At 52.9% G+C, this 24,537-nt stretch overlaps 9 protein-coding genes across 9 annotated transcripts; 6 read left to right on the forward strand and 3 right to left on the reverse strand.

Annotated features, from left to right (window-relative positions):
* Positions 1–3,651: 3,651 nt before the first annotated feature.
* K460DRAFT_289611 (uncharacterized protein) lies at positions 3,652–4,722 on the forward strand (the record flags this gene model as incomplete). The annotated part of the gene is made up of 1 exon (XM_040929134.1): positions 3,652–4,722. One exon carries the CDS (start codon positions 3,652–3,654, stop codon positions 4,720–4,722), a length of 1,071 nt encoding a protein of 356 aa, XP_040785463.1.
* Positions 4,723–5,929: 1,207 nt separating this feature from the next.
* On the forward strand, positions 5,930–8,691 carry K460DRAFT_367842 (uncharacterized protein). Its single transcript, XM_040933656.1, has 2 exons — positions 5,930–6,339; positions 6,442–8,691. The coding sequence occupies exons 1-2, from the start codon at positions 6,319–6,321 to the stop codon at positions 8,530–8,532; spliced, it is 2,112 nt and encodes a 703-aa protein (XP_040785464.1). The 5' UTR covers positions 5,930–6,318; the 3' UTR covers positions 8,533–8,691.
* Positions 8,692–8,990: 299 nt separating this feature from the next.
* Positions 8,991–10,389, forward strand: K460DRAFT_367844 (5-nitroimidazole antibiotic resistance protein). The gene is made up of 3 exons (XM_040933657.1): positions 8,991–9,198; positions 9,283–9,535; positions 9,629–10,389. Exons 1-3 carry the CDS (start codon positions 9,138–9,140, stop codon positions 10,101–10,103), a joined length of 789 nt encoding a protein of 262 aa, XP_040785465.1. The 5' UTR covers positions 8,991–9,137; the 3' UTR covers positions 10,104–10,389.
* A 99-nt stretch (positions 10,390–10,488) lies between these two features.
* K460DRAFT_340469 (ATP-dependent RNA helicase-like protein dbp8) lies at positions 10,489–12,244 on the forward strand. The gene is made up of 2 exons (XM_040931116.1): positions 10,489–10,988; positions 11,086–12,244. Exons 1-2 carry the CDS (start codon positions 10,513–10,515, stop codon positions 12,149–12,151), a joined length of 1,542 nt encoding a protein of 513 aa, XP_040785466.1. The 5' UTR covers positions 10,489–10,512; the 3' UTR covers positions 12,152–12,244.
* Positions 12,245–12,362: 118 nt separating this feature from the next.
* On the reverse strand, positions 12,363–13,361 carry K460DRAFT_407283 (uncharacterized protein; the record flags this gene model as incomplete). The annotated part of the gene is made up of 1 exon (XM_040937056.1): positions 12,363–13,361. One exon carries the CDS (start codon positions 13,359–13,361, stop codon positions 12,363–12,365), a length of 999 nt encoding a protein of 332 aa, XP_040785467.1.
* Positions 13,362–13,872: 511 nt separating this feature from the next.
* K460DRAFT_314660 (cysteine dioxygenase type I) lies at positions 13,873–15,679 on the reverse strand. Its single transcript, XM_040930288.1, has 4 exons — positions 15,094–15,679; positions 15,001–15,044; positions 14,522–14,742; positions 13,873–14,469 (listed from the first exon to the last, which is right to left on the reverse strand). The coding sequence occupies exons 1-4, from the start codon at positions 15,325–15,327 to the stop codon at positions 14,339–14,341; spliced, it is 630 nt and encodes a 209-aa protein (XP_040785468.1). The 5' UTR covers positions 15,328–15,679; the 3' UTR covers positions 13,873–14,338.
* A 142-nt stretch (positions 15,680–15,821) lies between these two features.
* On the forward strand, positions 15,822–17,445 carry K460DRAFT_136431 (GTP-binding protein 128up). The gene is made up of 6 exons (XM_040926710.1): positions 15,822–15,911; positions 15,969–15,989; positions 16,045–16,087; positions 16,138–16,346; positions 16,397–17,068; positions 17,117–17,445. The coding sequence occupies exons 1-6, from the start codon at positions 15,891–15,893 to the stop codon at positions 17,264–17,266; spliced, it is 1,116 nt and encodes a 371-aa protein (XP_040785469.1). The 5' UTR covers positions 15,822–15,890; the 3' UTR covers positions 17,267–17,445.
* A 1,625-nt stretch (positions 17,446–19,070) lies between these two features.
* On the forward strand, positions 19,071–20,830 carry K460DRAFT_291179 (uncharacterized protein; the record flags this gene model as incomplete). Its single annotated transcript, XM_040929258.1, has 3 exons — positions 19,071–19,530; positions 19,586–19,607; positions 19,657–20,830. The coding sequence occupies 3 exons, from the start codon at positions 19,071–19,073 to the stop codon at positions 20,828–20,830; spliced, it is 1,656 nt and encodes a 551-aa protein (XP_040785470.1).
* Positions 20,831–23,688: 2,858 nt separating this feature from the next.
* Positions 23,689–24,344, reverse strand: K460DRAFT_367848 (uncharacterized protein). The gene has a single exon (XM_040933658.1). The coding sequence runs from the start codon at positions 24,328–24,330 to the stop codon at positions 24,112–24,114; it is 219 nt and encodes a 72-aa protein (XP_040785471.1). The 5' UTR covers positions 24,331–24,344; the 3' UTR covers positions 23,689–24,111.
* Between the last annotated feature and the right edge of the window lie 193 nt (positions 24,345–24,537).

Here is a 24,537-nt window from a genome sequence, read left to right on the forward strand (position 1 = left end):
GCTATGCTTTGCTACACTCAGCCTAATTGATCGGATTAAAGGCGGCGTATTACATCAGATGTCGGTGATGATACTTCAAAACGGTAAACATCCCGAGTAACTTCAGGCAACAAGCACGGTGGAGATGAAAGATGGCATCAGCAACTTGCGACTTCGCTTGACCTTGCATTCATAGACGGCGATCTGCTTGTTGTCATTCGGCCTCGTCCCCCACGCAGAAGCAGCCATGGAATACATCACACTAGTTCGTCTCTTGTTGCCGTTATCACCACATCCCGTATGTCCCGTGCCAAAGACGGCTGATCACAACTGGCAATGTAAAGACGGAGCGAAAGTGGGTACGTCAGCGGCTGTATGAGACGGTCTAGATCTCTAGGTCAAAATGCGATACCTTCACCCCACAGCGAGGGTAAAGCTAAAACGGCGAGCCGTATGGCGAAGCGCCGGCGGACGTTCATGTTGATGCATGTGCCCGTGCATCGCCTAGAAACCCGATTGGCGTGGAGAAGCCATTACTTGTACTTATCAAGAGTGGTGGTTGACCTCTTCCTAAGACTGGTGTTGGGTAAAGCTCTGTCGTCTCCTCTTGCAGCTGTATGCAGGTTCGAGTACACTAGCGTAGATCCCGAGATCCCCGACCGCCTTCTTTCGACATCTTGAAGTTGTTGACAGTTTATAGTCAAGATGATGGTGTGGTGATCCCAGAGCGGCGGTCCTCCGAGCTCCCCGGCTCCCCTGTACCCTTTCCAGGGATGCTTGGGGCGGCACCGTAGATGAGGATCCCACATAAACGTCCTTATCTGGACTGGTTGGGATGAATAGCCCCCAATCCCACTGCAACTTACCCTAAGCAGCCCACACCTCTAGAACCCCAGTCGCGTTTTCTCAACGACTTCTGGTTTCCGTTTGTTATGCAGTTACGTCGCCTCACGACAGCCAATGCTTGACTATCGCCGAAGCATGTCATTATTGACAAGCCAGGCAGACCTTGAGAAGATCGGAGCTCTGGACCGATCAAAAGGCAGACGGACAAGTCTGATCTGTGAATGGGTATCACCAAGGCGTCGTGCGGGTGAGAAGATCCGGTTCAAGAAAGTTCCGAGGGCACGCTCGGGCATTCAGGTGAGGACCACGGGCACTGCGCGACTTTTGCGATTGAATGAAATCCACACTGTGTAACGTCTGGTATACAGCCCTTGCTCGGCCACGAGCTCGCATGGAACGAATCTGGAAAGCTGGCCGTGAACTTGGCAGTCGCAGTACCTTGTGATACGCCGCGTTCGGGTGCCTACCAATGCGAGAGCCGAACAAGCGAGATCTGATGGTATTGGATGGGTTTGAGATGAAGGTGCAGCGAAGAGCGAGCCTGAACCGCGGAGTTGAACTTTGGAAGCAAAGAAAGGAAGAATAGAACAGCAATGTGAATAGATGAAACTGCAGCTGCATGAGTGAGCTTCCAAGGCAAGCGGGACAATCTTCTTCCCAGCTGGTTCTGCTCGTGTTGGGTGAGTCATTGGGCTCCACGTCGCGATGCATGTAGCGTACATGCCGCCAGCTGTTCGCCAGCAGATCCTGAAACGACGAGACGGTCTGCATGCACGAACAGTCATCGATGATGATGAACAAGGTCATGACAGAAAAATATCATGGTACGTTGAGTTGAAGACAGGAGGTGGAGGAGAAGTAACCCGCTTCATGTCGGTTTAGTGGGGCGCACCTGACTTGACGACCCCTGTCGAGCTGAGGTTGTCTTGAAGGAGGAAAGAACATCATCCTCCTGACCTCAGGCTCCCTGTGCACCATCTTTTTGAAACCACTCTCATCAGAAGCGAGCTAAACACCATCGTCGACGTGGGCCAACCGCCACAGGCCGTCCTCATGGCGTCTGCGTCTTGCCCCCGCGAATTCGTTTGCTGTGAGGCGCAGTGGGATCCGCGGTACAGGCGCCATTGCATATCTTGAAACATGGTAGATGGGATGCTATCGATAACACCACGCAGATGGGACGACGACTGGACGATACTGGGTTTACTGGTAGTTGGGTAATGGCCTCGCAGTGCTTCACTTGAGGATACTCTATTCCAATCGCACTGCCGGCGCCCCAGCAAGCGATCCGTGTTGAAACAGCCTCGCGGATACTGCCTTCCGCTGCGCACAGAGACGACCGTTTCTCTTAGAGACGGACGGAAGTCGGATATCGGCCTTGCGCGAGATATAACTAGGTTGCGGTCGGTAAGAGGCCGGTTAGTACTGGTAAGAATCTAAGGGTACGGCAGCTCCGGAGAGATCTTCGTCGCCATGCACAGCCTCACAGAAAAAACTACGGTCATGCGCGTCGGCTACTGCGAGTGGCGCAGAGGCAAGGTTCTCGCATGAGCAACATCATCGTCGTCGTCATCGGGGTTTTTGCAAGATTGCTCGAGCAGGTCTTGTTGCGCATCGCGTCCTGCTTCAGCACGCGCCCAAGCTACCCGACGATGGCACTCTGCCATTCTTCAAGCTTCGTCCTAAAGCCCGCGATCATGTGAGCTTGCTTCTCTAGGGCTTTTCGATCCGGTTGCTATCCCTGCTCACATCCCGGCTATCCCAGCTGATTGGGCTGTCTGTTTGGAGCCCATTTTTAGCCGCATGCAACGTCGTCCTGTAGTTGCACCAAGACTACAGAGACTACACCCACCTTTCTGAGCTCCAGGAGCACCACCTCTAGACCAGTGTGTGTTCGTCGCGCTCCATTTGCCCGCCAGGCTCCTAAAAGGGAATCAAAGCCGCTGCGGTGCGCTCTCCATTTGGACGGTCAGGGAAGGCTTCTGGAAACCGTGCGATGCCGCAACACCAGATGCTCGAGGCCCAACAGTAAGCGCAGTGGCAGAGGCAGCAGCAGCAGCAGACCGTCCGTGGGACTCGCCTACGGCGTGTATCTAACGCTTGCCCGATGCTTCTGCGGGCAGCCTGCGGCCTCGCGATCAAGTTTCTGCGACGGCCTATGCATGGTCAACCGTGGGGCTCCGCGCTCAGCTGCCATGGTCTCTGATGAGTATCCTGTCATTGAGGTCGACTATTCTTGCCATCTCCACTAGAGAGGCTGATCGGGCGCCTCTTCAGTTCTCATCTCCGTGGGTGCATGGGGGGATTTGCGTTCGCACGACCATGGTAGCCATGAGGGCATCGCAATCTTCTCACACGCGGGCGCCCGCCTATCCACGCGTGCGCAACGCGGTCGCCATGTCGGTCAGGTCAGCTTAGATCCGACTAGAGGTGCAGCTGCATATTCTCGCCATATGCAAGTTTAAACAAGCTAGATGCGCAGTGCAGCTAAACGGGGCAGTGTGCATGAAATCCTTGCCGAGAGGTAGTGGCCACGCCGAGGGGGGCCCATGATCATCGCTCGTCAGCTCTTAAGAGATGCCACCCTCGACCGCTAGCCTTCCCTACCCTCCACCTCCCACCTCGCCTTTCTCTATCCCCTCATTCGCCCGTCCCCTTTCTTGTCTCTTCCTCGACCCTAGGCGAGCCGTCGAAAAATATATCCATCAGAGACACTTTCTTTAAACCCTCTTTTTTTTTCTGGTTCCTTTCATTAGTCGTTGATACCGTCCCATAATATCGCACCGTTTCGCACTGCACCGCACCGCACCGCACCGACCAGTCACAATGCCGATCTCGTTACTACCCGCCTCGGCTGCTGCCTTTGCGCCACGATCAACCGTCAACGTCGTTCTCAACTCAAAAGTCGAGCCATGGCTAACACAGACGTTGAAGAGAGTGAACCGGGTTAAGCGGCCATTGAACAGCGTACAACAACACACGCGGTGTCTCACAGAAACCCTTTCCGGCCCCAACGCTATGTGGTCACTATGCTCCATCATGGTTCCGAAGGCCCCAGATTCGGAACTGCGCAGGGACTCCAACCCGCTGGTCGAAGCTCTGTTCAACTACCAGCTCATCCACATCGAGGCATACGTCGTACATGTCGACATGGTTTCACAACATGAGGTTGCATTCAAGCTTACACCAGAGACCATCGAAGCGCTTATCGAGTACCACAAGGACATCTACTCGGTCGACGTGTCCGCTAGCACCTGGGAGTGGGCCGTGAAGGAGCAGCAGTTGAAGAAGCTCCAAGACGGATTCGTACAGGCTGTCAACCGCTATGTGTTCCGCACTGGCGTCAAGGCGCTCGAAGGATTGGAGGAGGATGGCGCGGGAGAACTACTCGAGGGACGAGGTGAGGACGTCAAGAGCGCCATCATGGGATTGTTCCTCCCGCTGCTGCCTCCCCCACCCAGGATCGTCGATGTTGTCCGACCAGCACCACTTCTCCCGAGCTCACAAGGAACCGCCAACTGGTGGGTGCCAACACAGCACATGCAACAGTCACACCCTGCTCCAGTTGACTCGTGGAGGGTGGTCCCATCGACGCCGAGCCCGACGATTCCATCCTGCGGTGAAACACAGCCATCCTTCTGGAGCACAATGGGCACCATGGGCTTCGAAGCTATTCAGCTCCCGTCACCGACACCATCCTTTAGCCAGCCATACAACTCGACGAGCCCGTACAGCTCGAGTTCGTACTACAGCCCGCCTCCCGTATCTGCACCGATACCCGCCCTTCCTCTGCCGAGCGTGCTAGCCCAACAATGCGGGTCAAGCGCCGTGCACGGAGGGTTCGGCGGATTCGGGTGGGACACGGGATTTGCACCACAGTACGCAGCATTCACATAAGCGGATGATTCTCGTCTGTGGTACCTGTCCCTCTGTGTCGATGCCGGGAAGCGTGGACCTGGCCAGTCCCCTTGATCTTCCATATACCGCGCAGGCTAATAGCACCTGCGACGCCCGACACGAGATGAGACGAAATGCGATGTGCACGACATGATGTACATCCAACATCATACAACCAAGCATGGGACGGCGTTGATCGATTTTAGCGACTGCTTTTGTTTCTTTTCTTATCCTCCCTTCTCGTACATTTTCCTTTGATACCTGCTTTAGTCTTGTCATTGTGTTTTTTAGCGAGCGTTTTCCTATGTCTTTCGCTCTCAGCATCACCACACGGCCGGACCTGGTCTTTTCTTTATGGGTACAGCATCTCTGGGAGGCATGCATGTCTGGCATTTCATGGAAGACAAGGATACAGCCTCACGGCTACGAGGCGGGCACACTCGGTTGGTTTTTTGTTTAATGTCGTTCTGGACGGATGTGCGCATCTCTTTGTTGAGCATGGCATGCCAACTCATGATTGGATGCGATATACGTTCATCGTCTGCTCAGACTGGTATTGAGTGCCAGCTGGACATGCTGAGAGGCGGCGACAAAAGTTATACACGCATCTGCGATGCCGCTGTAATAGCTCGTCTTTGTGCAAAAGGTGGATGGGGTCGATGGAGGAGCACTGCTCAAGGTGGGGGGACATGAGTACGCCTGCGTCTCTGCCCTTGGGATGTGGTCCTCTGCTTGCGGAGCAAACACTCCTGGTGCACCTTTGGGCTTTTGCTTACTTCTGTCGACTCTTGCAGCTCGATGCGCAGAGACTGTAGGGTCATCTCCTACACTTCGAGACTGTGTCTCCAAGAAGCACTCCGCCGGTTGATCCGGCGCAGTTGAACCAGATGCAGGCCAGAAGCAAGCTTCTTATCTAGCAGCCTAAACCCTAATAAAAAACGAAACCTGAATCTATCACAAAACCACCCTTTGAACATGCTACAATGCCGCACGAGTGAGATTTGACAATCAATGTTGACGAGTGTGTGGTATACTTGTGCGCTGACTCGAGCGCTCGTGCGGATCGTTCAGCAACCATGGCGCTGGGACTGGCTAAGCGTCAATTCTCTGGGGAGAGGAGGGGAAGGGAGGGGCATATTGACTATACTGTACTGTCTTGCATGTGTACTGTGCCGCAGCCACTTTGCTCCAATCCATGGCAGACAGCTGGCAGAGGCGCGGAGCGGAAGGCTGCCCTCTACTGCTGCTGCTGCTGCTGCTGAGGCGGCGACGGCGGGAACGCGGCGGGCAAATGCATGGCGAGCTTCAGCCTGAAAGCGCCGACGAGGTGAGCGATGAGTCTTTGTGTGTCCCTCTACTACTAGCTGGTGTCTCGCCAGAGCCGCGTTCGTTTGGTCTCGAAACATCACCATCACATCACATTGCATCACGCCGTTCTTTTCTTTTCTTTTCTTTTGCGCGAATGCGACCGACGGCTTCCTCCTTCACAACCTGCATCGCGCCTGTCGCCATGTCCTCTGCGCCAACCCCATTGTAGCCTGTCTGAGTACCGTTCATGTCTGGTGGTAGTCCCATTGCACACGCTACCGTTACAGGATGCCGCCTGCCAACTCGCCTGTAAGTACTTCGTGGGTCCCCGTCCCGTCGCCCGAGGCCCAGCGCCTGCGAGCTGTCGGACATGTCGCAACCCACCCCATACTAACGCAGCCGCTTCGACAGGACGCAGAACAACCCCCGTCCTTTATTTCCGTCCTGCGCGAGCTCGACTCCCAAGAGAGCGACGACATCTTCAACCTGGCTGCGACGCTAAGCACCCACACCGACGAGGACGAGGACGACGACGTCGACGAGACTCCCGCCAGCCTACCTCAATTGCGCGCCGCACGAGACCACGGCCAGCTGCGCCTGGATAGATCACGGGAGCGCCTGCGCTTGCTGGAGAGGCAGCGAGACGAACTCGACCAGCGCGATAGGCTGCGACGAGTTATGAGCCGCCTCAGTCGCCTAAGCGACAGCACCACCACTGCCTATGGTGATCGCGTGCCCAGCCAGAACAATCTGTACGACTGGTCCCCTGCGAATGAGGCCGACGACGAGGACGAGCTGGACCACATCCTCGCTGACCTGCGCCGTGAGCAACCAAACACACACCCCGACATCCTTCGAGTGCTGGGACAGTCACAGCTGGACTCGGAGAGGGCGCGCATATGGTCCATATCAAACCGTCTGCAGAGCAACCAGTCATCCCAAGGCGCAGCCGAGAGCTCGCTGAGGTCCACGGCTATCCTCCAGTCACTGCGAAGACATCCACGCTTCTCTGCGCGCACCAGAGACTACTTGCAGCGCTATCAGTCCGACCGTGACCGAGATCCTGCAAGCAGACCCGACCAATCCAGCGAATCGCGAGAACGACACAGCTCTGAAAGTACTGCCCGCCAGATGGCCATGCAGCGCTTGTCCGAGGGCAGGACATCGCTCGACAGAGAAAGGCGTGATATGCTCTCGAGAGCCGACTCGTACCGACGAAGCTTCCACGACCGAACCGCCAACTCGTCACCGCCCGTTTCGCCTGTGCTCGAACAGACTGTCAAGTACCTGTCTCGAATACGCCAGTCGAATACAATAGACGATAGCGCCAACTACGCCCTGGAAGCCGGCTTCTTGAGCAAAGATTACTTCTGCAGCCACTATGCCGACTTCGTCACAGACACCTTCACAATACCTCCGCCGGCCGAGACATCGTGGCTCGCACCTGGCGCGGTACTATCAGGGTGCCAACACGCAACGAGTGTGGCAACCACCGTCACCACCACTGCGCCTGGATCATCTACTTCCCTGCATCGCTTTCGAATCGTCGACGGGTTAGGCGGTGCTGCGCTTCCTACTCTTCCCCCTCCAACCCGCCCATGGATAGCGAACAGCTACTCAACCACTCCGAGTCCATCACAAGGGCATGAAGGGCTGCCCGTACCGCCACAACAAGATCGCTGGCCAGTCAAAGTCACAATCCACTCCGTAGACTGGGAGAAGATGACTCTCTCCGCAACAATGGAAGCATATAACGTACCTTCCCATCCCCACTTGCACCAATCTCTCTTGAACCCCTCCACCCCCACCAACGGAACCGCATCCACTCAACAGTTCACGCGCACCTCCTCCATAACAACGTACCTTGAAGGTGAAATCGTCGACTTCAACACACACACTCTCCTCACTGAATCCTTCAAATCGACCGCCGCAAATGACGCTACGTATTGGAGAAAATTGCCGCCATTCCGAGATATGAGCGACGACGAAGTTGCGAGGGCGCTGACAAGTAAAAAGTGGCTTACTGAGGTGCTGGGTAGGGAATGGATATTGATGCGTTGGAAAGAGCGGTGTTTTGTCAAGAGCCTGAACCGGAGTACTGGTGATCCTGTACAATCACCTCCTTCAACGACCACTTCTCTCGCCGGTGGGCCAGTACATGATTCTTTCCGATCCTCGTCTACAGCAGAAAATCATTATTACCCCTCCACACATGCAGCGCAACCCCAAGCTTCGCCTTACCGCATTGTCCGTAACCAGCAGACTGGCCGAGCAGAAGTCGAGATTTCACCTCTGTTTCATGCGACTCCGAACGAGGCAGACCACGCTACCTTTGACGATTCGGGCTGTGGACTTACGATTAGTGGCTTTTATTATGTTTGTCTACGACGGAGTGATGGGAAATTGGAAGGTTTATATTATGATCCACAAAGCAGTCCGTATCAGTGTTTGAAACTGGAGAGTGTGCGAGGAGGAATGTTCCCTGCCTGGGGATTTCGGTAGGAGAGTTGTGTGCGAACAAGAGAGATGAAGTGCCATATTGTTTTGGCATTACTATTGCATATATCGGCGTTACTAGGATTACATCGCCCACTGAGGCTTCTGGGTTTACTTGGGATTAGACGGGATATGCGCAGAAGAATAGACATGCACGCGCTTCTGTTTGTAAATCAGAGCGTGACTAGAGCAGTGGATGTGCTCTGTACAGACTGAGGACTACAACCAATGACGAAACGCCCCCTACAAAGTCGAATCACCATAACTATCCTGCAGTATCCTGAAGAATCCCTGGACACAGGTACAGTCATGATACACGCCCTACACGCGTGGGACTCTTCTGCTTGACGTAGAGACGCAGCCAATAAACACCCTTTCATTACGACCCCGCTTCCCGAACCAGTAAGTCCTGCCGACTACCTTCTAGACCCTTGACTTGTCGAAGTTACAACTTGATAAGTGACGACAGAGAATCACGTGTGGTACAGTCATTCGAATACCCACATTGAAGTTTAAAGAGAGAAGTGAAGCTCACATGGCTTCATACCATCCTCTCCTATACACCTCTTACAATCTATAGGAGTACTTGAAGGAGCAAAAGTACCAAAAAAATGGCATCACCTTCCTACCCCAAAACAGCCGTCAACAAGCTAGGCCGACTAGCGAATCGAGGTGTGCAATACAATACCTACTACTACTACCAAGTATAAACGAGACAAAACACAGTCGCCTATAGCTAACACTCTCAACAACCAGGTGCCTATGACTACACCACAGTCCACACATTGATCAACGAATGTCCCATTCTCCACGTCTCCTTCAACGATCCTGAACACCCTTTTCCCGTCGTGCTCCCCATGCTGGGATGTACCGCCAACTACGATGACCAGGATGCGGATCCGAAGACTACGGAGCAAGACGTGTATATCCACGGCTATGTGTCTGGACGGATATTCAAGAGTGGGAAGAATGCGGGGGAGGAGGGGTTACCTATTACGATAGCTGCATCGTATGTTCATCCATATCCGCATATTGCCCATCTTCTATTCGAGAGAAACGGCAGGTATCCAAGTAAAGGCATGCATGCTAAACGCGCAAACAGCTTCCTAGACGGCCTCGTCCTCTCCCTCACCCCCTTCCACAACTCATGCAACTACCGCTCCGCCATCCTCTACGGCCACGCCCACCCGGTAACCAACCCGGCCGAAGCCCTGTACGCCATGCGCCGCATAACAAACAACCTGCTCCCCTCGCGCTGGGAAAACTCGCGCACACCGCCCACCCAAGCCGAACTGTCGTCGACTTCCCTGCTCAAAGTCAAGATTGCGTCGGCGAGTGCAAAGGTGAGGGTTGGTGGGCCCAGTGAGGACCGCGCGGATTTGAAGGATGGAGAGCTGGTGAAGGGGACGTGGACGGGTGTTGTGCCGTACTGGGGCACGTGGGGGGAGCCCGTGCCTGGGAGGGAGAATGGGTGCGCGCAGGTCGAGACGTATATTGAGGAGTGGAGGGTTAGGGAGACGCAGGCCGCTAAGGTGTATGCTTTTGAGGCGGTTGAGATGGAGGGGAAGGGGAAGTGAGACGGAGAGAGGGGGGTGGAGTGGTGGCGGGAGTAGGTTTTTGCGATGTTGGGGAGTAGATCCATATAGATGAGAGTGATACCAGCAGTGTACATCTGGATCGAATTCTTCAGTTTACCTAGATTCTATTTTCTAATAATGACTTGGCTAGTGCCAAATTAGCTTGACCGGGAAATTGTAGATTCAGACCGGATGTATCCTCGGATGACAATTACACGTGTCACGGTCTTCTAGGTCGTCATGTGAAGTTACTAAGAGGAGAGGAGAGATGCTCACTATAAAAGAAGACAAGTTTAGGTGGTGGGTCCTTATCGATAACACTAGCGTCACATATCCCTGCACAAAAATTTGGAGACATCAACAACCCTCGACACCAACTCACAATCGAAAGACCAACAAGAACATCAACATGACGAGCGACTACAGCGACTCTGGAATTTCCGATGAAGAGATACTGGAGGCTCAATCGGGGGCAAGAAAGAGACGGAGACTATCGCCGACAAGTGAAGAAAAGGCAGATTCTGCAGCCATCTCTACACCAAAGATAACATCATCGACAATCTCGAGAATCAAGTCCAAACAGCAGCAGCAACCATCGGAGCCCAGTACAAATGGAGGTTCAAAGGCACCGGCGGCAATCACAAAGAGTAGTGAGAATGTCAGCTTTGCATCCATCAATGTCGCGCCGTGGCTAGTCGCCTCGCTCGCCTCAATGGAGATCAAGAAGCCTACGGGCATCCAGCAGGCCTGTATCCCGGAGATTTTGAAGGGCAGAGACTGCATTGGTGGTTCGAGAACTGGTACGGGTAAGACTGTGGCCTTTGCTGTGCCTATCTTGCAGAAGTGGGCGGAGGATCCTTGCGGTATATTTGCCTTGATTATCACGTGAGTATATTCTAAGATACGTGTGCTTGGGTACTTCTAGAGGCATCAGGCGGCACCCTCCTCCAATCTATTCTGTACATACTAATTACAGTTACAGACCAACACGCGAGCTAGCCATTCAGATCTACGAGCAAGTCAAGGCAATTTCTTCGCCACAATCTATGAAGCCCATTCTTATCACCGGAGGCGCCGATCAACGTGAACAAGCTATTGCACTCGCTTCGCGACCTCACGTTGTCATTTCCACACCAGGTCGCCTGGCTGAGCACATCAAAACCTCTGGCGAAGATACGATCTGCGGCCTCCGCCGTGTCCGCTTTGTCGTCTTCGATGAAGCAGATCGCCTCTTAGCACCGGGCAAAGGGAGCATGTTACCAGATCTCGAGACGTGTTTGTCCGTGTTACCGCCCAAGGAGAAACGGCAGACGCTGTTATTCACTGCGACTGTCACACCGGAGGTGTTGGCGCTAAAGGAGCAACCAAGGCCTGATCGACAGTCTATCTTTATATGCGAAGTAGATACAGAGACACTTGCTGTCCCGCCGAAATTGCAGCAGAAGTATCTCCAGACGCCAGTTACCCACAAGGAATGCTACCTTCACGTCTTACTTAGCACGCCAGAGAACCTCAAAAAATCGGTCATCATCTTCTGCAACCGGACGAAGACGGCAACGTTACTAGAATATATGCTTCGCCTTCTCCAACACCGAGTAACAGCGCTGCACTCTGGCCTTAGGCAATCCGACCGCGTAGGCAATCTCGCGCGTTTCCGCGCACAGGCAGCTCGTATACTCGTTGCTACTGACGTCGCCGCGCGTGGTCTTGATATTCCCGAAGTAGCGCTCGTAATTAACTACGATGTTCCCCGCGATCCGGATGATTACATCCACCGTGTTGGTCGTACAGCTCGTGCGGGCCGCGTTGGTACTAGTGTTACGTTGATTGGGCAGAGAGATGTGGAGTTGATACTGGCGATTGAGACTAGGGTGGGCAAGAAAATGGACGAGTTTGAGGAGGAGGGTGTGAGCATTGAGGGTAGAGTAGTAAGAGATGCATTGAAGCCGGTCACGGAGAAGAAGAGGGAGGCTATGCTGAGTATTGAAGAAGGGAGAGATGTGATGGGAAAGAGGAAGACGGGAATGCAGAGAAGGAAGGTAGAGTAGAGGTGCGATGGAGGGGATTCGTATTTTATGGGAATCGTAATGATTATGTAGGACTTTTCTATGACTTTGGAGCTATTCAATCTGTTCTCGAGTCTGTCTATCTGTTTCTGCATTGTCACCTGTGATATTGTGTAAATGCCTGTTCACTATATCGTCAGAATACCAGAGGCGTATCTCCTTACGCCTTCTCACTAGCTAGAACATTCTACAGCTATCCCATTACCATCATCCACTCGCTCTCGCTATCCACCACTGCTCGTTCCACCTCCGCCAGAATCAAAGACCCACAGCTCTCAGGCAGCTCAAAGCTTACGGCCACACGTACTGGCTGCTCCGTGTACCCATCGGTCGCTGAATCCACCTCAATACTTGTCAAGCCCGTGTCCAGCTCCAGACGCCAGGTCTTGTTGACTGCGTCCGCTGACCAGACAGGTGTCATCGAGAAAAGACTCGTAGTGCTAAAGGACTCTTTTTCGCGCGTGAACGTGGCGGCCAGCGCCGAATTCAAATGATCTTGCCAAGGCGAAGTGATCTGATTTGGAGTGACCTGTGACTCCTGACATATCCTCTGCTTTACTAGAGCCTTCCTTGCTTTCGTACTCATGATACGCGCGAAAGCCCATTGATCACCTTGTAGCTCTTGGTCCAGGAAGTCCGTCTCTGACTTACGGCGTTCTACCAGAGAACGCGCTATATCGCTGACTGAATCGATGGTCTGGCCTAGCCGCCGTATACTGGGCATTGATACCGAAGGAATGAGCTCCACGACGCGATTGCCCAGCTCAACTACATCGTGGCCCTCAAGTGCTTGGTTCAGCCGGGAATTGAGGCCGTCGGATGCGGCGTCTGCTAGGTCTTGTACTTTGTTGCGACACGTGGGCCAATTCAACTCGCTCGCATGCCGGTGAATGGATACTGCAGTCTCGCTAGGACGTTGAAGCGCGTGAATAGCTTCTGTACGCCATGTCCCGTTTCGGTCTGAGGGAAGTAGGTACGATTCCGCAGGGAAGGTTGCGGTATCGAACAAAGTTTGCGTGGTGCGATCGGACTTTGGAGGTGTACTTGGTGTAGTCAGGAGGTCCCACGGTGCGGTGTCGTCGGAATTTGGAGCAGAAGAGGGCTTCGAAGGTCGGGGTGTTGAGGGTGAAGTGGTAGAGCAATTCGGCGGCGGCGTGTTCGAGCAGCGCGGCACTGTACGGTTGAACAACATACTGTTTATTAGACTTCACAAAAGTCTTTATGTGGGTGGTGTGCGATTGGCTTTTGGTTGATTGTGTCGTGCGCGTGGCGTTGAAACAGGGAATCCAAGGGAAGAGATATCAGGCGCTAAATGATCAAGTGAGTGAAAGGGGAAGAATATGAGCAAAATATGAAGAGTCAAGATCAGTATACAGGAAAGTTTGCATAGTGAAGACCTCCTAGACATTGTGGGTATATAATGAGTGACAGATCGGTGTTTGCTACATAGTGAATGCGCAACATGCCAGTAGCACGTTGAAGAGTGTATGACCGCAATCTTGCACACGTGGTGGAGAAGAAGTGAAAAGAGAGAATGGCAACAGCTACGAGTTGTAATGTGCATGGGACGTGGTACCCATCGCGGTGTTACTATGAGAGAGCAGAATGCGCGGCGAGTAGTGTACACAATGTGTAGTGACAGAGTGGACTTGGGCGGAAAATGTACACTGTAGGCAGCACGTGTTCGTAGCGACGGTGCGGGACTGTACACAATGATTTTCAGGCGTTAGGTCAACCAACGGTCCCGACCATTATCTCTATAGTTGCTGCAAGGCTCGATCGTCCCTAAAACCACATACAGAAATACGAGCAAAGTGTTCCCGTTCAGGAAGAGCATTCAAATCCAAGTGATCCGAAAGAGAAGTGACGACGTAGTGGAAGTTCATCTTTTTCACAGGTGATAACAGAGGGGGAAATGAAGAGGGCGGGTATGGAGAGGTGGACATTTCGAGAGTGAGAAGCAATATTTAATAGAACGCTATGGCGAGCGGGAATGATGCATGCAATGCAATGAACGCCAATGTCGCTCTCCAGCGAAACTATATCCGGTGAGACTAGACGACCAACGCTATAACCAGTTTCACATAGCCCCTTTCAATGATGATATAGTGCTTAGATATGAGATGCCGTATCTTTGTAGGGGCGAAGGCTTCATCTTAGTATATACCATCATGGTTGTGGCTCGCGCACTGGATGACCGTACTCCGAGAAGACGGTGCATTTATTCATATGCCTGACGTGCCCAGTATTCTCGTTGAAGGTGTTGCAGCCATAGACGGCTGCATTGGGTGGTGTGTATACTAGTCAACGTCAGCAACATAATCGACTTGCATATGGGATTGGAAGGCCCACAGTGTAGAGAGACGGCGTAGTCGTTCGGGTTAGGGTTTTTGATACGATGCAGGCCAAGCTTGTCAGACATGTATGTGACTTGATTTTCTTCGTATGTCTTCTCGGAGATCACTTGCAGTGGGCGCTCCTCGGAATTGTTGAGGTGTTGCGTAGGCCACGCAAAACGTGTCTCGACGAGCTTGCCTTTGAGGATCTTCATGATGCAGTGTGCGTTGGCATGGCTGTTCAACTGTTAGCAAGTCCCAGGTGGTGCTGAGAGTTTTGAGGTAGCCTCAGTAGCCTCTAGGATAAGGAAGATGCGAGATACCGAAAGGTGTCGTTCTTACCGGCGTGTCTCCTGCGTTGTTGACGCATCGATCTTGTGATCGGCGACCGAAGTCGCTTCGTCGTTCAGGAGACCAGAGCCATGGAATGCGCTTGGAGTTAGAGGTCCAGTTGGTGGGTACTAGTGTCGACCGCTGCAGAACAAGCAAACTTACTCATGAATAGGACTCCCTTTGCCAGGCCCCCAAACTAGAATGAGCTTCATTCATCAGTGAGATTCTTCACCAGTGTACAAGCTGATAACGTACCAAGTTGCTCTTGCCGTTGCCCTTGTCGACCAGATTTCGTGTATACGGGAAGTTTGGCGACGGAAAGTAATATTTCGCCCACTCTGACTCATCGGACATGTAGCCTTCCATGAGCTGTTGTAGTTCTGTAGGATCTACATCCTCGGAGTCGATGCCAGAGCAGGGACCAAGCTTCTCTCGTAGAGCTTGAACAAGCTCTTCGAGTTTGTCATGTTCCGCGGCCAGATCTGACATGTTGATGGGTAGGATGAATGATGAGTTATTGCAGAACGGGAGGGTGGTGTGATGTGAGTTGTAGGGTCTGTTTCCGAAAGAGCGATCAACTTGTGAAAGAAGATTAGAACGGGGAGACAAGATAAGGGCAGGCCTTATAGAGGAGCGGGGAGGAGAAAACGAGCCGTGTGCTGTTCAGTGCTGCTTGTGCAGACACGTCTTGCTTCGTTATGTAAGAGTTTGCGCAGCAGCCAAACTTGTAAGCTAGTCAATCGGCCAATAATCGTACAACCAGTGCAACCCAAACGTGGTCCTGCAAATGCAATAGGAAGTCAGACAAGTTCAGCGATGCATAGCGGCTTCCATCGGTAATATCAGCTTCGTGAAGGAATCTTGGAACATCCTAAACCGAGTGCCAGATGGTGCTGCATATGGCGCTAGTCTTACTTCGGCTACAGCACAACGGAGTTCTCCGAATTTGCCCCTCCGCGTCATTCTTGGCAACCTCACATCAAATTTCTGTAACAACAGCACAACGGTTTCAATCAAGCTTCAAGCACGTCAAGGGGATACAGACAGTCAAGATGGCGACTACAGTAGATAAGGCGAGTACTGAACCCACGCGCTTTGCCTGCTACAGTGCTAACATGTTTCTGGGATAGATCAAGGACATCGAGGCCGAAGTGAGACACGCCCACCCCGTAAATACCTCGACGATGACTTATACCTTTATTCTAGATGGCCAAGACCCAGAAAAATAAAGCAACCTCTTTCCATCTCGGTACGCTATGCGAACGTACACTGCATGTTAGCATGCTTATACAAGGACAGGGCAACTGAAAGCAAAACTTGCTAAGCTCAAGAGAGAACTCCTCGAGCCCAGCAGCAGCGGAGGCGGCGGTGCTGGTGTTGGTTTCGATGTCGCTAGAACTGGTGTGGCTAGTGTAGGCTTTATAGGCTTTCCCTCGGTGGGCAAGAGTACGCTCATGAGCAAGTTGACTGGGCAGCACTCCGAGGCAGCTGCATACGAGTTCACGACCGTGCGTAGAGCAGCCATTTATTATTGGATTCAGTGCTGACAGTGTTCCAGCTCACCACAGTGCCTGGTCAAGTCATGTATAATGGAGCTAAGATTCAGATTCTGGATCTCCCCGGTATTATCCAAGGTGCGAAAGACGGGAAGGGTCGCGGTCGGCAGGTCATTGCAGTCGCAAAGACGTGCCATTTGATCTTCATCATCTTAGATGTGAATAAGCCACTCACCGACAAGCGCGTCATCGAAAACGAACTGGAAGGTTTCGGGATCCGAATCAACAAAAGCCCTCCCAACATTGTCCTCAAGAAGAAGGACAAGGGTGGTATTAATATCACTTCGACTGTCCCGCTATCACACATTGACCACGACGAGATCAAGGCTGTGTTGAACGAATACCGCATGGCAAATGCTGATGTCGCTATTCGATGCGACGCCACTGTTGACGATCTGATCGATATCGTCGAAGCGAAGGGCCGAAGCTATATCCCAGTTATTTACGCGCTGAATAAGATCGACGCCATCACTATTGAGGAGCTTGACCTGCTCTATCGAATCCCGAACGCTTGTCCTATCAGTTCTGAGCATGGCTGGAACATCGACGAGCTACTTGAGCAGATGTGGGAGAAGCTAGCCCTCGTCCGTGTCTATACAAAGCCCAAGGGCAGGATGCCCGATTATACTGCACCAGTCGTCTTGCGATCGACCGCCTGCACCGTTGAAGATTTCGTATGTTCCTCGTCTGGAGGCCATGGCAATATTCGCTAACGAGAATAGTGCCACTCTATCCACAAGACGATCGTTGAGCAATTCAAGCACGCCATCGTCTACGGCAAATCAGTCAAGCATCAACCTCAGCGCGTGGGACTCTCTCACGAGCTTGCCGACGAAGACATTGGTACGTACTCGCCGATGTTAGTCCGTTAGTGGAGTGCCCTTTGCTCACCATGTGGCCAGTCACCATTGTAAAACGATAGATTGAGTCTTGTGACTTAAGATCCCTCCTGCGGCATTAAGGCCTTTCGACCTTGCGATAGAGAGTGAGTGGAGAGGAAGGAGGCTTCTAGATGGCTAAATATGTCTCACTGCGATACCAATGCTAGGTCGCGACAGAAGGATGACGAGCAGGGCAAGGCTTGAAGCCGATTTCGCAGCTTGGATTGGCCGAGCACACCGACCAAATAGCACCGCGCCAACATCAGCACGACGCTTATTTTGGGCAAGACAGCTTACGGAGCGGATCGTATCTGCCATTCGCCAATTTCCAGGGACTGTGGCGGACCGATGCCGTCCGTCGAGCTATCAATAACATGGGGTGGCTCTCCTTACCGAAGGGGCGTCCCACCGGGCATAGACGTCTCAACGAGGCCTCTTAGTGACAGCGCCACTGGTGCTATTGGAACAGTGTCAGCGTTTGTTTTCCTCATATTGTTGTATCGGAATTTCATGGATGACGATCAGCATTGTCTGGCCCATTTTTCAGGCGTTGGCTTTCCTTTATTGGTGTACTAACGGCTACAGTGGTCAACTCGGAGAAATCCAACAGGGGTCCTGCTGTGTTGACGACTCAGAGCAAGCGCTGTCATTCGGGCGCTAAATCATTATCGCTCCCGAAGCTGAGTGGCTAGTCGGCAAAACCTAATGGAGTCCTTTCTGATGGTGGCTCGATTCTCCACGGGCGCGATTATTGCAGCTTTCCGAAAGCGTTTCAGCCGTCCACACATTCTGTCTCTCCTTTATGCACCGCCGCTAACTGACGTCTTGACACAGCCATGGTAATTGCCACCTCCTCGCGTACCTGAGCAGCATCAATGGGCTCCACACTGTCGCGCGCCACGAGCGGCGCACGGCAACGGCCAGCATCACTTTCGCCGGGGCACACGAGGCGAAGCCAATATGGCGCGCCCACTCAGCCCATGTCCGTTTTGGGACGCATCAGATTAGCCGGCCGCAGACGTGCTCAGCGGTGCGAGGGCCTTGATGGGATGATGCTACCCGGTCCGCGTCGACATCCCATTTGCCCATGACACAGTCGAGGCGTGGAGGCATGCACTTGCGAGCTTGAGCCAGGCGGCCGCATAATGCTGGCCCGCGTTGGTCTAGGGGCGCATCCCCGATGAGACCCGCACACGCTAAGCCCAACGTCGTTGCTCGCGTTGCTCGTCGCTTGGCCGGATGGCGGCCAGGATTCGTAGTGCACAAGCCAGCCTTTGCCGGCAAGCTTGGGCTTCGAAACAAACAGGGCCCCCTCTCCCGCGAGCTGCAGTAGGCCGCGCCCGCATCGCACTCAGCAGGGCCTTGTCTTGTAGCAGCGCGTCCCCCAGACTCTCTTCAAGTACGCGCTGCAGGCCCGCCGCGCCAGGCATCTCCCTGCAGTTCCCGTTCTCCATCTGAGCTTGACACTGCTTTGCCGCGCTGCCTTGCCCCTAGTTTCTTTGGCCCTCTGCACAGGCAGCGTCTTTTGTCAGCGCCTTCCCCGTTGCTGGCTGCTGCGGTACATCCTCGTCGCTGCTGTTTCGCTTCAGGAACCAGAATCTCATCTCATGCATGCATGCGCGCCGCCCGTCTGAGTTCACCCACCCGCACAGGTACAGCAACACTACGTTGCAGGCGCAAATGCCCCGTCTGGAACCCTCTCTGCTCAGGATCTAACACGGACACTCGCTCCCACACTCGCACGGATATACTCCTTCAAGTCCCTGAGCCCTAACTCAACATGAGCCAGCTGCACATGGACCACGAGCAGCACCACCACGAACACTTTGAAGATCAAAATTCAAGCTGGCACGAGAACGGTGGATACAACCCGCACCATCAATCTCCAGTGCAGGACTACAATGGCTTCAGCAATTATGCGCAGCTCCCCATGGAGCCCCTCTATGGCACTGCCATGCACCCACCACATCAGACCCATCCAACACCAAGGACTACACATCCGCAGCTTCAGCCTCTGATAATGCCACAAATGCCACAATGGCCCAGTATGTTGACCAGCCAGTCAACATATCAACCTCCGCTATTCCCTTCCGCACCAGTGCCAATAACGCCGGCATCAGCTACACCAGTCTCAGCAACGTCGACGCATTCACGCACTTCGTCTACTCCCCGTAAAACCCTCACCGACTCAGATCGCAGACGCATGTGCCAGTACCATGAGGACAATCCAACAGTCAAACAAACGGAAATTGGAGGTACGCCAGCGTCAATGACCCAGCAAACGTGGTTCTTTCGCTAATCTTACCCTAGCAATGTTCGGTGTTGAGCGAAGGTACCACTGCATACGTCGTATGTCTCTTGCCGTGCTGACAGCTGTGTAGTACTGTTTCAAAGGTGCTGCGTCAGAAGGAGAAGTACCTGTACCAGGACGACGGTAGCCGTTCACCCATAAAAAGGTCGAAAGGCAAATTCCCTGATATCGAGCGCGCACTTTCCAACTGGGCGAGGAATCACCAAAGACAAGGCCTACTACTGACTGATGCGATCATTCGAGACAAAGCGCGCTTCTTTGCACAAACCGTCGGTAACTCTGAAAGCCACCTGAAAGCCAACAGCACGAGCTGGCTAGAAAAGTTTAAGCAAAAGAATCATCTTATGGGAGCAAGATCTAGGAAGGGGTCAATAGCAGAAGAGTCAGAGGGAACGTCAAACCCACCCTCTAATGTACAGACACCAGGAGCTATTTCACCTTCTTCGCCAGGCGGGGTATCGCCCTCTACTGCCACTATAACCACCAAGAAAAGCGAAGATAATCTCAAAACAGAAAGTCCTGACACCTACGAGTTTGCAAACCACCGCCGACCTTTCCATTCGCAAAGCAGCACTTCCTTGTCAAGCGTCTTCACAGATACAGCGCCGTCTTCGTTCTCGGCTGGGCCTACCAGTCCAACTTCGCTCTCGTCGCCGTTCTTCACACCTGATTCTGCATGCGGCCCGAGTCCCTTCATGGGCAATCGACAAGCCGCCAATGGTCAGCCAGGAAGCGGTAATTTCCAGCGCCCGCGAAGTCAGACGTTCCCCATGCTCGTAGGCGTAGAGCAGTACATGTCACCACCGGGCTCATCTGATGCGCTTACCCCAAAATACATTAGCAGCAGTGCACTCGACTCTCCCATGGCAGAGATGCCTGGGTCCTTACCAGCGATCGATGAGACAATGTCCTTATCGCCAACACAGGCCACTACCTCGATGCAGCCGCCTCCTCTTCCAAATGCTGCATCTGGCCTTGCCGATGACAAGGGTTCCTCTGCCGACTCGTCGCCCATTACGCCGTCCCAGGAAGAAGCTGCACGCGCATTAGAACTCGTCATGAACTTCTTCCAGTCGCAAAACGCAGGTTTCGTCGTCGAGCCACAGGAGTACGTTACGATCGGCAAGCTAATGGAAAAGCTTCGAATCAAACGTAGTTCCGAGAGCCTGCCATCGGGTATACGACGTACATTGGAGCCCGACTTCACCACCACTAAACTCGAAAGCGTCAACGTCCTCCACTAGCAAATCAGCTCCATCTTTTGGTAGTATCTGTCATCCTTGTGTCTCATGGAATGGCACAGCGCACAGAGCTCCTGGACGTACACACTTATGGCAATCTGGTTCCGTGAGGCGATTTCCAGAATCGTTTGGCCTCGGAGTTGGGAGGATTGCGCAGCACTTTCGGATCACAAGAATAGGATAAGGACACACAGCTGGTAATGCTGGCATTTGGATTTCCTTGTCATGTCACATTTGGAGCATTTTTGCATCAGCATCTTTAGCATTGTTTTTCGCTTCTTCACCCCCTGGCTTTTACTTCACCCCTCGCTTTTTGACCCTTTTGTACTATTTTATTCTTACGACGGCCTGACTATACCCCCCTTTCGACCGCGCACATATCTCGTCTCTTTTCGTATGCACAAGAAAAGACTGTAACCGCTCGCGCGGAATTATTTGTACGCTCCATGTTCTCACATGTTTCATGCTTCTACCCTTGATTTTACAGCTTTTGGTGGCCCTGATACGTTGCAGGTGCGTAAATAAAACTAAAACGAGCTTACTCCGGTTTCGTACGCTCCCTGTACTCTCTGTTTGGGCCACATGTAATTCTCTTGCCGAGACTTGGAACACAGTCGAAGCATTCTTAATCTACGCTTTCGAGTACAATGGTGTTTTCCGAAACGCTTATCTCCTTGCTGTAGCCGGGATAGGCTTGGGAAAAAAGGATCGGCATGGGTCATGGGACATGAACAGATGGTACTTGCCGCTGTCAACACGGCTGTCGGCATCTTGCACAGCACAAGATTGAATATGAATCACAGATTATGCAAATCCAACGCGCTTTCCGCGGAGCGCACTAGGGGATCTCATGGCACCGTGCATACGTACAAAGCGCTCCAGAAGTTAAGGCCGACTTCAGACATCAAAAGTAAGGTGAATATCATGTTCGCGACAATCCATGCCCCCCCGCATCTGCGCGAGTGGAAAACCCGTGCGCTCAACCCCTCAAATGATGATCGACATAGCATACATGACGACCTCGAAGAAAAAGGGAATGCAGCTAACTCTGAATTAATTTCCCGACTTCGCCGACGTCGATCAAAACTTCAGCTGAATGCCGGAGCTCGAAAGAGGCCTCTTCCGCATCAAGCACGTCGTTTCGGGAACTAAATTGGCCAGGTGTTCAGCCGCAAGACGTAGTGACGACAACTGCGTTCATAAAAACACCAGAACCCGGCGAAGCTTCTACACGCGCAGATGCTGTGCTCGTGGACTCCTAGTGTTGCATGCGTGCAGCTGCCGGGTGAGACAATCTCGTTGACTGACATGTATTGACAGCTGACAGCACGTTGCGCACAACAGCTGCAGTTGCGATTCGCGAGTTTCCCACACCGGGTGTTTACAGCAAAGAAAGCAATATTTTTCGCAATCGGGTTCATTTCGGGTCCAGTTGTCGCAATTGCACAAAGCAAGCAGCATCGTGCGCTTGGGCAGTTGTAATCCGGTACGGGCCGTGGCTGTAGCCGTGACGTTGATGCTTTACTGGCATAGCCCAGTCCAAGCTGGAGCTCGCAATGACCTCAGGGTGGTTGATACGTAACGATTACCTACACAGCGCTGTTGGATACCTAACCAGGCCGCAAAAACAAGGTCGGGACGTTTCCCTCCTGTGCTCCTAAGCGCAGAGAGAAATCTGGCCAGTTTCATTCACGAATTGCGATTGGATTCTCAACATCGGTGCTAGCCGCAGCCATGTCGCACTCCAGATCATGCCTAAGGCTACTGAGACAGCGGCCAGCGCGCTATAATTCAAATCATGCCACCCAGTCAGAAGTCCAGGGTCGCCGGTGTTGCGTGGGATTCGGCCCTACGTCAAGCCAGGCGTCAACCGTAGTGCGAAGCTAACATGGTTTGACGTGCTACTACCGACAGTAGAAACCTGAGCTAGATCGCGAAAAGCCTTTGAGAGCTTAATTAAGTATTGCTATCTAGAGCTATTCGATATAAGCGGAAGCCGATCGTGTAAAGTGGCCTCAAGATAGGAAAGTGATAGGGAACAACAATTGCGCAAGCAGTGTTGGTGGCAATGTCGAGGTTGTTGCTCAATGCAGACGGCCCGGTACCTTGCACTAGTTTACCCACGTGATCCAACTCTCATGCTGTGTAACGAGGCAAGGGTGGGACCATTCGGCTATTAGCAGGTTTTCCTCGAGCTGCGACTTGGCTATTGGGAGCTTGTGTAAGGTGTTCACAAAGGAGTAAGGCCAGCTTATCTTGCAACCTGGAAGATAATGTGTATATTGCCTATAAGTGTCTAGTAGGCATTGTTGTCAATTTGACTAGCGGGGTAGCGCAAATCCCTGGTGGATGGCAAATTGGTCGACTTAGTCTGGCAACACCACCGGCAGTGAACTTGCAAATATCGCGTTGTCCTAGATACATGAGCATTGGTCAAGCGTTCGCAGCCTTGCCATTGCATTCGTAGAACCAATGCGCCCGTGGTTGACGTTCCCGGCCCTTTCGTCCTCTCTGTCGGATGCACGAACCGTTTCTCCAAATGCGTCACTCGGTTGCTAAAGACGGGACCTTGCATGAACGGACGGGAGAGAAGAGCAAAGCCGAATGATGGTGCGGCTCGAGTATCAGTGGGAGCTTTCAGGCCATTGCACAGTACGAGCGTTGCGATGATCGCCGTCATGATCGCGAGGCTAGTTGGCCCCATGCGATGTGGGCAAGCGAGCATGCTGGCCATTTCCTCGTTCCGATGGCGTCTCCGAGCATTGTATGCGAAATGAGACCATCCAGGCTGAACGCATCAATAGAGTTCTTGTCAGCATGCCAACCCCTTGCTCATCGCCTCATGTTTGAGGCCATGATTCCCCACAGATAGTCTAGAAGCACACATGCTCATAGCATGATTTTCCACTATCATATGTCTTGCGTCTCTTGAGCCTAGTTTCGCCCTGCCCGTGGGGCCGACATATTGAGCTCGTGGCCATTCGGCATTGATTTTCTGGGATGGTTTGATGCCCATGGCGGCCCCTGAACATCACTTGATGGAAGAACATGGAAAGTCCTTGATCGACGTGTGCCGTGTTCAGGCTGCTAGGATCATGCGAAGTTGCAGCTAGGTTCATGACTTCTGAGGGGAACCCCACGCTGTTCGCGAAGCGTTCGTGTTATCAAACGGTGTCACATCATGGGAAGTGCTTCTAGGATCATGACTCTCTGCTACGCATCTTTTGTTTGATGAGCGCCTGGAAGTGGGGCCTTTTTGTGCATTATCGTGAAGGACCAAAGATTCAACGGGTTTCAGGGGGTTGAGTCAGGAACCTGGGTAGCCCAACGGTGACGTCGACTGAATGCGGATAGACCACGGGCGTAAGCGGCAACATACCCAACGCACGCGCCGTCAATGCGCGCGGCATTCGATAGGTCCTCAAAGGACGAAAGTTTCGAGATGAAAGCGAGAATGGCTGTGCCGCAAGCAGGCTGACAGCTGCGTTCCGTCCCGCGAGCATGCTGCCCAACCGAAGGCAACATATTGAAACAATTTGGCGGCAGGGGGTAGTCGGGTACATGTAATCAGGTCCCCTAGCCCTTGTAAAGCGATAAGATATACCAATATGAACTGTATGTGGCGTGCGGGGTATTCCCCAATCTTAAACTTGTCAACACACCATCGCTTCTGCGGAATTCGACCATTGAAACACAAGTGCTCTGCAAGT

The sequence above is a fragment of the Cucurbitaria berberidis genome (genome assembly GCF_010015615.1).
Source record: "Cucurbitaria berberidis CBS 394.84 unplaced genomic scaffold K460scaffold_4, whole genome shotgun sequence".
Taxonomy (NCBI): domain Eukaryota; kingdom Fungi; phylum Ascomycota; class Dothideomycetes; order Pleosporales; family Cucurbitariaceae; genus Cucurbitaria; species Cucurbitaria berberidis.